This window comes from Heterodontus francisci, chromosome 10 (assembly GCF_036365525.1).
Source record: "Heterodontus francisci isolate sHetFra1 chromosome 10, sHetFra1.hap1, whole genome shotgun sequence".
Classification (NCBI taxonomy): domain Eukaryota; kingdom Metazoa; phylum Chordata; class Chondrichthyes; order Heterodontiformes; family Heterodontidae; genus Heterodontus; species Heterodontus francisci.
The window spans coordinates 48,467,481-48,480,995 of NC_090380.1; the positions used below are offsets into that span (position 1 = coordinate 48,467,481).

Consider the following 13,515-nt stretch of genomic DNA (forward strand, 5'->3'; position numbering starts at 1 on the left):
TGACCTTGTTTGCTTTTGTATAAAGAGTTGCATTGTGAACAAAATTGTGCTGATATTCTGAAACTTTTTAAAAGTAAAATGTCACTAATGACAACTTTATCTTATTTTTAGTATAATAAAGCTATGATATAAAATGATTAAAATAATTTCCATCCTGAAGACTGGGTAGTGCATTAAGTTAAATGCTTTCACCTCAAACATTTGTTCAACTCCAGCTTGGAATGGTAGTGTGTAATTCTCCTCTGTCTGAGGGCTGTACGATCCCACATGAAATGGCTTTAGGCAACCTCAATCCAGTTCTTAGTGGGAACAGTCTTGCAACTCAAAATTGTCCTTAATTCAGGACTAATCGGCACTGAATAGGAAATTTCAGTCAGAGAGGCCACTAGATGACTTGTGTGAAAAAGGAAAAATAAATCGTAAAGGTTCAATAATTTATACTCTTAGGTTAGGACTGAGATACGTTGGGATAGAAACTTGTCTTAGTTGTTAACACCAAAGGGCAACCTGCTATAAGCCTGATCAGATATTTAAATCCATTGAAGTCTATGAAACTGAGTATCAGCTGATGCACCGCCATGCATATTGTGCTTCTGTCCATTCCAACTTTCTGCTTCATTGTTTTTGCAGAGGAGAGGAATCTTTGCTTAGTTATTAGCATTGATAGTTGGTGTCAGAAGTAGGCAAGTATCACCTAAAGAAGCACAAAGTTTCGCATTATAATCTCCTTCATAATGCTAACCCTTTAAAAAAAAATTACACTGGAACTTTCTCTGTGCTTCTCCCACTTTGCTGCAGTAACTTTACAGGAATTTCAGCATAAACTCCCTTTTACATGCATAAATATGGTTTTTCCTGAAGTTATGGTGGCAGTTATCGGGAGAAGTTCCCAGCAATAGTTCAAGATTGCATAAGTTTATCTCCTGATGTGGGAGTGAAATATTGATGACCACATGCATATTTAATTTCAATTATCTCCCAAATGGAGAGGACCCTTCCCACCCCCCCTTCGCCAGGTGGATAGTGGAAATGGATGGAGTCCCCAAATTATAGTCCTAAATGTATGGTACAGCAATACCCTAGCAATAAGTATGATTCATAATAAAATAACTTGTGCAATGAGTGTCTCTTGAAATGTTTTCTTCTACTCGAGAATAGAAATGATGGATAACAGTAGTGCAAATAATGGAGCTTTCGTGCACCCTAAAATTGTAGTTCATGGCATCAAAAGTTCTAAAGCTTGGCTTGAACATTCAGTATCTTATCTCACCAGTAATGAGCTTTGTCTGGCTAGCAGCTCTTCCATGTTCATGCACCAATTGCATACTTTCAGTACATCTTAAATAAAATCATAAATACTACAACACAGAAGATGGCCATTCAGCCCATTGAGTCTGTATTGGCTCTTTCAAAGAGCAATCCAGTTATTCCCACTCCCCTGCACTTTTCCCATAGCCCTACAATTTTTTTCTCCTTCAGTATTTGTCCAAATCCTTTCTGAAGGCTTCTATTGAATCTGTATCCACAGCCCTATCCGTTAGTGCATCCCAAATGCTAACTGCCTGTTCTGTAAAAAGGTTCTTCCTCATGTCACCTCTGGTTCTTCTGCCAACCATATTGTGTCCAATTCTGGACACCCCACTTTAGGAAAGATGACAAGGCCTTAGAGGGGGTGCAGAGGAGTTTTACTAGAATGGTAGTAGAGATGCAGGACTTCAGTTACATGGAGAGACTAGAGAAGGTAGGGTTGTTAGATTAGAGAAGGTAGGCTTGTTTTCCTTCGAGCAGAGAAGGTAAGGGGAGATTTAATTGAGGTATTCAAAATCATAAATGGTTTTAATAGAATAGGGAGAAACTGTTTCCAGTGGCAGAAAAGTTAGTAACCAGAGGACACAGATTTATGGTGATTGGCAAAAAAACGAGTGACAACATGAGTAATTTTTTTATGCAGCAAGTTGTTAGGATCTGGAATGCACTGCCTGAAAGGGTTCCGACAAAAGGTCATCGACTTGAAACGTTAACTCTGTTTCTCTCTCCACAGATGCTGCCTGATCTGAGTATTTTCAGAATTTTTTGTGTTCATTTCAGATTTCCAGCATCTGCAGTATTTTGCTTTTGCTTTGTCTATCTGAAAGGATGGTGGAAACAGATTCAATAATAACTTTCAAAAGGGAATTAGATAAATACTTGAAGTGGAAATATTTGTAGAGCTTTGGGGAAAGGGCAGAGGAATGGGACTAATTGGGTAGCTCTTTCCAAGAGCTGGTACAGGCACAGTGGGCCAAATGGCCTCCTTCTGTGCTGGATCAGTCTATAATTCCATGATTGTGATTATGCTGCAACAGTATGCCAATTATGTTACAATATTTTGTACAAGAAAAATTTAATTTGTTTTTTGATGGAGCAGCCCTCCTGCTAGGTTTGAATGAACATAGATTGAGCAGACTACAGCAGTCTGCATGCCCACCTAACAGTATGTTTTAGGCAACCTCTGGTCATGAACTTCCAGTTGTGTTATTTACTCAGGCTGATCAAGAGAGAGGGAGCTGGGAATAAATAGATTAGAAGTATACTAAAATTATTTTTTATAATGAACAATTTCTCCAGAGAGTTAATAGTGTGGTATGCTTCATTTTTTTTAAATGTGAATTTCCCTTTAAATATATATGCATATATCATCATTTTATAATTCCAAGTTGCCTGTCTCAAACTTTTAATTCCAATCTCTGAAGTGGAACTGTTAAATGATTGTAAGTTTGAACCTGTGAATTGTTGGAAATTGAATTTTCCCTTTGATATCATCAGCCCTCCAGTTGAAATCCCATGACATTTACCAGTCATTTACAGTAATAGAAATGTTTCTATTGCCTGTGTAGTGTTGGCAATAAGTGTTCTTCAATCTAACGTGCTTGAATGTATCCAGTTTAGCGCCATTTCAGGTGCATGAAGGGAATCAAGTTATGCTCATTATTTTATGTGGTTTTCAGACACATCAGCAACAGACATGCTTATTAAAAACTTTCAAAGCAGAGCATGATAAATGTAGAAAATGACCTGTGACAAAGTTTGTACTTCATTTAAATAAACTAGGAATAGAGTGAATTATACGACTTTTGAAATTCACAGCAATACACTTGCCCCAGTGCTCACCCAATTGGGGCAATGCAACAGAAAAATTGCCTATCACAGTTAAGTAGACCGCACAGAGATGGGCATCACCATGGGATTGGCATATAGTCAATGTTTATAAGATTGTAACCACAGAAATCTTCCATCTCCTGTTACAAAACGTTCAGATAATTGTATGCAAATAGCCTTGGTAAATTGTTATCAGTGGGAGGTGATAAATCTGGCAGTCTTTCACTTTAATGTTTTGTACATTATTACACTTCTGTAAACAGCAGGTCTTTTTCTCAATTGCAGACCTGCCTCATCCCCTCAGTTGTCACATGATGATACTCATTCAAGAATTGAACATTATGCTAGCAGGTAAGAGGCACAATTGTGTGTCGTGCGTGGAGCTGAATTTAATCGTAATTCATTTCAACAGATAGTTTAATGTTATCTTTCTCGGTGATTCTGTTGTATCTAGATCTTTTAGTCAAAATTAACAACTTTAATGGTAGTTTCCAATTGGCTTTCCAATCTAGGTTGTTGTCTGGACAGAACAGGGCCCTGTGTATTAATAAAGGTAGCTTCCAATGCGTGTAAATATGCCACACTACGAGCCCTACAATCTTAAATTGGTTGTCAGTGTAATTCTTAGAACACTGAGGATTATTTAGCATTGTCCAATCATGGAATCACATCTAGTGTTGGACACTGTGTTTTGAGTTTTGCAAGCATGGGCTGGTTAGGTACGGTCTGTACTTTGCCCATTGAGAACAGCGTAAGGGACATATTGTTTGATATGATCCACCAGTCTTTGGGACATACAGCTTATATACTTAGCATCACATTACTCATTTGTGTGATAGGCAGGACGTCTTTTTGGCTTGATGGGCAGCATCTTCTTAGTGGCAAACACCACACGTGTTGCTACTGCATAGTAGCAGCGTGAAACAGCTAGCTTCACCTGTTGCTTGGCAACACATGTGGTGTTTGTCACTATCTTGATGCTGCCCGCCAAGCCAAAAAGACGTTCTGTTTATCACAAATGAGTAATGTAATGCTAGGTATATAGGCCTTACGTCCCAAAGACTGGCGGATGATATCAAACAACATGTCCCTTCTGCTGTAGGCCGTACCCAACCAGCCCGTTCTTGCAAAACTCAAAACACAGTGTCCAACATTAGATGTGATTTCGCAGTTGGACAACGTTTGCTAAATAATTTACAGCGTGCTAAGAATTCAACTGACAATCAATTTAAGATTGTCAGTCGGGCTCGCAATGTGGCACATTTGTGCATCCTGGAAGCTACCTTTATTAAATCACAGGGCCCTGTTCTTTGCAGACAGAAGGAACATGTACACACATTGCGCCTGTTTCAGCTAAACAAAATAAGTGACAGCCATTCGCTGGTTCATTTCTCAGGGTAATGCCTTGACCAATCAGAGTTAAGCTGTCAGGTTTAAATTTCAAACAAAGCTTGGCAGTTAACTGTCAATTATCATACACTGCTGCATTCTCCATGGCAATGCCTCTACCAATCTGAGCCCACTTGCCAACCAATCAGCACTCTCTTCTCACACAGTATAAATTTGTTGTTTCCTTTACATTGGTATTCTTTCAAATTGTCCTGATGAGTGCAAGACAAAGAGTTCAACAAAATGTCTCTATGTTCAGCAGTACTCAAGTTTTGTACTATTAAATGACTAAATTTATATTTAAAAAATGTAATGCTACTGGGGGTAATCACATCCATGCTGGCAATGCCTTTTGTTAAATCCTGTGCTTAGTAGAGCACCGAAGCAGAGATACTTGCAACTTGGAAGTAGATGCATGCAAAGAAGTTGATCTGTATACACTAGACTCGGTGGCTTCTATTATTCTGGCACCATCTTTTAAATACGTAGTTTTTTGTGGAACTGGTTCAAACTGGTTTGTACCTGGGTACTGTAAATTATCAGCTACTTGACAGTATATAACACACCAAAAGCTATTCTATGCATTGTATAGGTATACCGATGTCATTATAGTGCCATTGTAAAGTCATACACAGTAAATATTTAGGCAATGCCATGACAGAAACGTACAAATGATACTATTGCTTGAAAAGTAGTGGTTTTAAGCAGCTGAATCTGAGCTGTGTAGTAGCACCAAGAGTTACCATGCTAACCCTGTGTGGTACTCATCAAGAATGAAGTGATGTAATTCAATCAGAAACTAGGGTCTTAAATCTAAGCAAAGGAAACTATGAAGGTATGAAAGGTAATTGGCTATGGTTGATTGGGAAACTACGTTAAAAGGTATGACGGTAGACAGGTAATGGCTAAAATTAAAGAAATAATAAATAGTTTACAACAAAAATACATTCCTTTAATGCACAAAAACCCAACAAGGGAAGTGTTCCAACCGAGGCTAACGAAATAAATCAAGGATTGTATTAGAGCAAAGGAAGAGGCGTATAAAGATGCCAAAAAAATGGTAAGCCTGAGAATTGAGAGCATTTCAAAATTCTGCAAAGGCGGACCGTAAAAGCTTCCATAGGTATTAAAAAGGAAAAGATTAGCAAAGACAAATGTGGGTCCATTACAAGCGGAGTGAGGAGAATTTATAGTGGGGAATAAGGAAAGCAGAGAAACTAAACAAATGCTTTCTGTCTGTCTTCACGGAAGAAAATACTAAAAACTTCCCCGGAGAAATGGAAAATCAAGGGACTAGTGTAAACAAGGAACTGCAAGATATTAATATTAGTAAAAAGTACTGGAGAAATTATAGTGGTGAATGAGAAAAAAGCAAAGAAACTACACAAATATTTTGTGCCTGTCTACACGGAGAAAAATACTAAAAATCTCCCCGAAAAAATGGAGAATCAAGGGACTCGTGGAAACGAGGAACTGCAAGATGTTAATATTAGTAAAAAAAAGTACTGGAGAAATTAATGGGGCTTAAAGTAGATAAATTCCCTGAACCTGATGATCTACATGCCAGAGTGTTGAAAGAGGTGGCTGTAGAGATAGTAGATGTATTGGTGTCATCTTTCAAAATTTTATAGACTCTGGAATGGTTCCTATAGATTGGAAGGTGACAAATGTTACCCCACTATTTAAGAAAGGAGGGAGAGAGAAAATGGGGAACTACAGTCCTGTTAGCTTAACATCAGTCATAGGAAAAATGCTAAATCTATAATCAAGGATGTGATAACAGGACGCTTAGAAAATAATGATAGGATTGGACAGTCGACATGGATTTATGAAAGAGAAATCATGTTTAACAAACCTGTTGGAGTTTTTTGAGGATGTAACTAGCAGAATAGATAAGGGGGAACAGGTGGACGTGGTAAATTTAGATTTTCAGAAAGCTTTTGATAAGGTTCCACACATGAGGTTAGTAAACAAAATTAAAGCACATGGGATTGGGGGTAAAATACTGGCATGGATTGAGAACTGGTTAATGGACAGAAAACAGAGAGTCGGAATAAATGGATAATTTTCAGATTGGCAAGCTGTGACTAGTGGGGTACCGCAAGGATCAGTGCTTGGGCTCCAGCTAGTCACAATCTATATCAATGATTTGGATGTGGGGATTAAATGTAATATTTCCAAGTTTGCAGATGACTTACAACCAAGTGGAAGTGAGTTCTGAAGAGGATGCATAGACGCTTCAAGGGGATTTGGAGAGGCTAAACAAGTGGGCAAAAATTTGGCTGGTGGAATACAATGTGGAGAAATGTGAGGTTATCCACTTTGGTAGGAAAAACAGAAATAGAGTCATTCTTTAATGGTGAGAGGCTGGGAAGTGTTGAACTTCAAAGGGACTTGGGTGTCCTGTTCGTGAGTCACTGAAAGCTAACATGCAGGTCCAGCAAGCAATTAAGAAGACAGTTGATATGTTGGCCTTCATTACAAGAGAATTGGAGTATGGGAGTAAGGATGTCTTACTGCAATTATGTAGCTTTGGTGAGACTGCACCTGGAATATTGTGTGCAGTTTTGGTCTCCTTACCTATGAAAAGATATACTTGCCATAGAGGGAGTGCAACCAAGGTTCACCAAGATAATTCCTGGGATGGAGGAATTGTCCTATGAGGAAAGATTAAATAGACTGGACCTTTATTCTCTGGGGTTTAGAAGAATGAGGGGGTGATCTCATTCAAACACTTAAAATTCTTACAGGGCTCAACAGGGTTGATGTAGGAAGGATGTTTCCCCTGGCTGGGGAGTCCAGAACCAGGGGACACAGTCTCAGAATAAGGAGCAGGCCATTTAGGACTGAGATGAGGAGGAATTTCTTCATTCAAAGGGTGGTGAATCTTTGGAATTCTCTGCCCAAGAGGGCGATGGAGGCTCTGTTGTTGAGTATGTTCAAGACTGAGATCGATAAATTTCTATGTATTAAAAACATCAAGGGTTACAGGGATAGTGCGGAAAAATTGTATTGAAGTAGAAGATCAGCCGTGATCTAATTGAATGGCGGAGCCAGCTCGAAGGGCTGAGTGCCCTACTCCTGCTCCTATTTCTTATGTTCTTATACTGGCCCCCATGTTGAGTGGGGAGGCACCAAGTAGATGCTGCAGCATTTCTCAGAAGGAGGGAGAAAATGAAAGGGGAGAACAAGGCTGACCACTGGAGGCACCAATGAGGTATTGGAAATGGATTGTTATATGCTTGCCCACTCACAGCTGCAGCCAAAAAGTCCATCAGATTAAGGAAAGAGATTTAAATAAATTGCAAAAAAATATCTTTGAAAAGAGGGGAAACAACCTTAAATACATACTCTAAAAACTAACACTGACCCCAGACTTTCAGGGCTCCAGCAGCTTCCCATTACATGTGAAGAATTTATTTAAAGCATTGGTTAATAAGAATCATATTAATGCATGTAAGTCAAAGTGGACTAGAACCATAATCATGGATTTAAGTCTAAGTAGCCACTTAAGAAAATCATGTCTCTGGTGAATGGCAATGTTTTGAAATATGGTTATTCATCCTAGCTTGATGTGACATGTCAAAAGCTACAGGATTATGTGAGCTGCTATCAGTGCAAATAGGACTGGATAGAAACATGCGCTGTCATGCATTGCCTGTTTTTTCCCATCTGATTGCTATGTTGTCACTACATTAGGATACTTTAGTTATTAGTCAGATGTTAGAATTGGAAGGATTGAGATAAACAAAATGTATCATGGGTTCAGCTGCCTTTCAATGTATTATAAGGATATATCTATAGTAAGGGATGAGTACTATGTGTGGGATTAATAAACTACACCTATTGGCAATAAAGTTAACCAATAATTGTTGTAAAAGAAGGCAATAGCTTTGGCTGCCTGAAGTGGCTTTTTTGGTTTGACTATAAAAAAACAAAGTGGACACACCAATTCCTGATCTGAGCTGCTCTGAGCAGAGGGAGTGCTAAGTGCAGGCTGCAGCCTTTCCTGGCATACCGGGTAGGGTGTGGGAAATCTAATTACCTCAGCCTCCTGGCTGATCGGCCAGACAGCATTGATAATATCTGGGGTTAGACAACCATCTGGCTTATTTGTTACAAGGATACAAATCTGGGTGAACTGAAGAACAAAAGTAACTTACTAACCTTGAGGAAAAAAAATCACAGAATCATACAGCACAGAAGGAGGCCATTCAGCCCACTCTGCATGTGCCGGCTCTTTGTAAGAGCTGTCCAATTATTCCACTATCCTGCTTTTTCCCCATAGCCCTGAAAGTATTTCCTTTTCAAGTATATATCCAAATCCCTTTTGAAACTATCAATAGATAGTTAAAGGGTCCAAATATTTGCCCGGCTTCTGTTGGTTTCCCATTGTAACTCCAGTGGGACAGACTGGTGGAAGCCATTGGAAAATGTAAGAGGCCTGGTTGTGCTTGGTCTCTACCATTTCTTGGTACACGTGATAAAGTGTGGAGCCTTCACCTCACTCAACCGATCCTTATAAGACGCATGCCATTGGAAGGAGGGAGCCAGATCTGGAGACTCCCATTTCACTGGCTCACATAGTACCCAGCTTAGTACTGGCAGTCGATACAGCGAATGAGATGATCGCCATCTGGGCAGAAATTGGACCTCACTGGATGAAGTCTTTGGTGGAGTGGGATTGGTGGGTTTCTCGGCCAGGAAAGCAGGAGAAAGATTACTTTTTTAAAAAGTCTATATTCAGCCTCCCACATAGGGGCCAAAGGGGAATTGAATGGGGGCCTGGGTAATCCCCTACTAATGGCATATTGTTGCCAGGTTTAACAGTTTCATGGGGACGACTTGTACCAGAGATGAACTTGCAGTGTCACTGTTTTAAAATAAGGAATCGTCCATTTAAGACAGTGATGAAGAGAAATCTTTTCTGTCAGAGGGTGGTGAGTCTTAGGAACTCTCTTCCTCAAAAGGCAGTGGAAGCAGAGTCTTTGAATATTTTTAAGGCAGAAGTAGATAGCTTTTCACCCCCTTGCGTATAAAGAATCTATCAGGGATAGGCGGGAATGTGGAGTTGAGGTTACAATCAGATCAGCCATGATCTTATTGAATGGCGCAGCATACTCGAGGGACCGAGTGGCCTACTCCTGCTCCTACTTTATATGTTTGTATGGATGTCTGTCTGTTCCCATTTACCCTCTGGTGAGGTCAACTCTTAAGGACAGTGACATAGTTATATCCTAAGGACTTTGTCCCAAAAATTTCAAAAGTGACAAGTTATCTTCACTAAGCTGTTTGAATTCATCACAACCTTATAATTGCTGATTTTTGTATTGCAGGCTAGCAGAGATGGAAAACAGAAATGGATCTTATTTGAATGACAGCATCTCGCCCAATGAAAGCATGTATGTATTAGAGTGAAGTTCAGTACCAGTGTGATTTTCTTGAAGGGGTGGGAATACCATGTGAGAGTTTAACAATTTTTTAAAAACATATATAAGTGGCATAACCAGAGTACATCATTTGGTTCCATGTGGATTTTGATATCTAGATTTAATCATTAGTGCCTTGGAATTATTTTTAGCTCAGATGTATACATTAGGCAAGCCAGAGATACATTGGTAGAGCATAATGCCTAGTCTAAAAATTGGGCAGAGTTCCATTAATCTGGATCTCTGCCACTTTCTCACCATAATTTCTAGCAGACACATGTAGTGCTGTCCAAATTTGGGTAGTCACATACAAATAAGGCAAAAATGTCATCAAATGGCCCATTTTCTGTCCTTTCTGCTGAATTATCTTCTCACCCTAGTAAAATGATCATTTAAGATGTATGACCAGAAGAGGCAGAGGATTTAGAGATGGCAATTATCGCATCAGAGCCAAGCTTATTTCTGGCAAATATTTGCAGCCTTTTTTTCTACTGCAACCAACAATTTTGATTTCTGATTTTGTGCTGTTTTGTTGGGTAGTCATTCCTCCTTCCACCCATCCTTCCACTACACATTTCAAATGATTCTCACATTGAGAATTCTTCTGTATGTTTGCTGTTTGGAAGAAGATGAGAAGCAGCAGAAATATGGCAAGCTTGTAAGGCAGCCATAGAAACGCATGCACCAGCGGCTCCAGTCCCTCCATACCAGAGTATACAGACAAACACATGTATATCTGCAGTAGTTAGCGAAGCAGTGTCTGCATCAGGCACAGTGAGTCTTACATGAGTCTTAGATACATTGTTTGCTAGAGCAAGCAATGTGATCCTCCCAATGAACAATCAATGATAGCGTGATAGGACAGTATAATACATAGGATTCCCAAAGGCCCATGGAGTCACTAATTGCACCCAAGAGGCCATTTGTGCTCCCTTGCTTAATGCTTTTCCTACAACAACAGGAAAGGATTGTTAGCGGGCAGCAACCCTGTATTATACAAGAAAATGCTTGCTTTCTTGATAATTGATGGGACGCTTTCATTTCAAGACAATTTTTATTTTCATCTTAAGAGTTCGCTCTTTAACCCAAAGAGGCAAGTCTTGGGTGTTTTTTGGGAGATCAAGGCATGAACTTCTGCAGTTTCCCAAGACATGAGCTGAGCATCAGCATCACAAAGTCAATCAATACACTGCAGTAAACTCCTGCTGGGTCTCCAGAATTGTGTTTGTATGCTACCTGCGGCAGAGCCTTACTTTACAAAGAGACGTCCCCGAGACCTGAGAGGAGGAAGGTGCCCATGGGTAACAAGGTGATCACCAAGAGGAGTAGCAACTGCTTGAAAAGATTTTTGTGAATAACTCATTCTAAACTGTAAGAGACATTTTTGCTGCTCTCAAACAGGCGACCCTTCTCTTGACTACCATATGTGATTGGGATAGTAAAAGTAGTGTTTACATCTCCAATATTTACCCTCATCTACAGACCCTTCTCTCTATGCAAGAACTCACAAAGCTCTTATTCATGTCAGCACATGAAAACAACTTCCACACCTTTTCAAGATCAACATCCGCAAGCCTAATAACTGCAATTCAATGTGAAATCATGTTGAGTATTTTCCAAATGATTCTTATTACAGTCTTTCTCCTTTATTTCCAGTATATGAAAGGGGTATTCTTAAAACTATCCTTATGCTTCTTCCCTCAATGAACTCCCTCAGTGACCAAATGTGTCATGGCCGGCTGCTGTGTTACTTCAGAAGCCTCCTAGGATCAAACTGCTCCACACATCACAGTATTAAGTATTGCTGCAAGCACCAGTTCTTGTGTTGCAATTGGGATCTGCTTCCTTTCTCCCACACTTCCAGACATCTGAAGGGGGAATTGGGGAAGGTAAACATGCTGCTTTCCTGACTGGTAGCACGATCTGGGCACAGCTTGGCCACTAAATCTGGGAGACCTAATGATGCCAATGAGAGCAGTGACTCCCTGGCTCATGGTTATCTATGACGAGTTCCGAAGCTTGTCAAAGCAGGAAGGGAGAACCTTCTCCAATTTGGCACCTCAAGCCACAATGGCACCAGTTTGAGCATCCATATCAGAAGCACAAACTCCCCTTAATCCTCTGACATGTGTCCTCCAATGCTCCAATATCTGGAGCTGCCCTACACTTGGTGCTGCACTACAGTGTTGTGAAACTGTATTCCAGTGATTTACACATGTAAATATAGTATAAATATAATATAAAATAAAGGGTACAATTCTAAAGGGGGTGCAGGAGCAGAGGGACCTAGGTGTGTACATGCATATGTCATTGAAGGTGGCAGGACAGGTTGAGAGAACAGTGAATAAAGCATACAGTATCCTGGGCTTTATTAATAGGGGATTAGAGTACAAGAGCAAGGAAGTTATGTTGAACTCGTATAAGACACTAGTTCAGCCTCAGCTGGAGTATTACGCCCAGTTCTGGGTGCCGCACTTTAGGCAAGACGTAAGGGCATTGGAAAGAGTACAGAAAAGATTCATGAGAATGGTTCCGGGGATGAGGAACTTCAGTTATGAAGGTAGATTGGAGGTTTGGACTGTTTTCCTTGGAGAAGAGAAGACTGAGAGGTGATTTGATAGAGGTATTCAAAATCATGAGGGGTCTGGACAGAGTAGATAGAGAGAAACTGTTCCCACTCTTGAAAGGATCGAGAATGAGAGGGCACAGATTTAAGAGCAGCAAGAATGACATGAGAAAACATTTTTTCACGCAGCAAGTGGTGAAGATCTAGAATGCGCTGCCTGAGAACGTGGTGGAGGCAGGTTCAATTGAAGCATTCAAAAGGGAATTAGACAGTTATATGAAAAGGACGAATGTGCAGGGTTATTGGGAGAAGGCAGGGGAATGGAACTGAGGGAATTGCTCTTTCAGAGAGCCGGTGTGGACACGATGGGCTGAATGGCCTCCTTCTCCGCTGTAATGATTCTGTGACTCTGTCTGCAGCAATGCTTGATGCTCTGATAGTAGTGTTCTTTTACAAGCAGGATGCACAACATCAAGATCCCTAGGTTTAACAAGCAGTGATGCATTCAGACCCTCCAACCAGCAACATCTTTCTCCTCATTCATGCTCAGTATGTGACCAATGCACTCCTGTTCTGCTCGCTTTTAAACTCCCCCAGGTGGATATCCCTAAACTTCAGCTCGTGAGTGGCTGTTTGTGCTGCTAAATGCTGACAAGGCCAGGTGTAGCTGCAACCTCCTCTTCTGGCATATGTGAAAAAAGAACTTACACCTCAGGATGTGCCAAAGTGCCTCACAGCCACTGAAATGTTTTCTCATTGTAATAAGCAGGGAAATACAGCTACCATGTCCCACAAACAGCAAGTGTGTTGATTGAGGGATAAATATTTGCCACAACATCAAGAGAACTCTGCTACACTTCTTTGAGCCATGGGATCTTTTATGCTCATGTGAGAGCTAAACTCAAGAGGTAAGGTGAGAGTGACTGCCTTATGACATCAAGGCAGCATTTGACCGAGTATAGCATCAATGAGCCCTAGCAAAATTGGAGTCAA

The 13,515-nt window shown here is 40.3% G+C and overlaps 1 protein-coding gene across 8 annotated transcripts in view; it reads left to right on the forward strand.

Moving 5' to 3' along the window:
• The window catches only part of dmd (dystrophin), a 1,950,296-nt gene that overhangs the window by 1,876,029 nt on the left and 60,752 nt on the right, over positions 1-13,515 (forward strand). For all 8 annotated transcript variants that reach the window (XM_068040560.1, XM_068040554.1, XM_068040555.1 and 5 more), the window contains 2 exons: positions 3,424-3,489; positions 9,864-9,929. In XM_068040560.1, the coding sequence (XP_067896661.1) occupies positions 3,424-3,489; positions 9,864-9,929 (132 nt within the window). The remainder of the gene's footprint in view (positions 1-3,423; positions 3,490-9,863; positions 9,930-13,515) is intronic.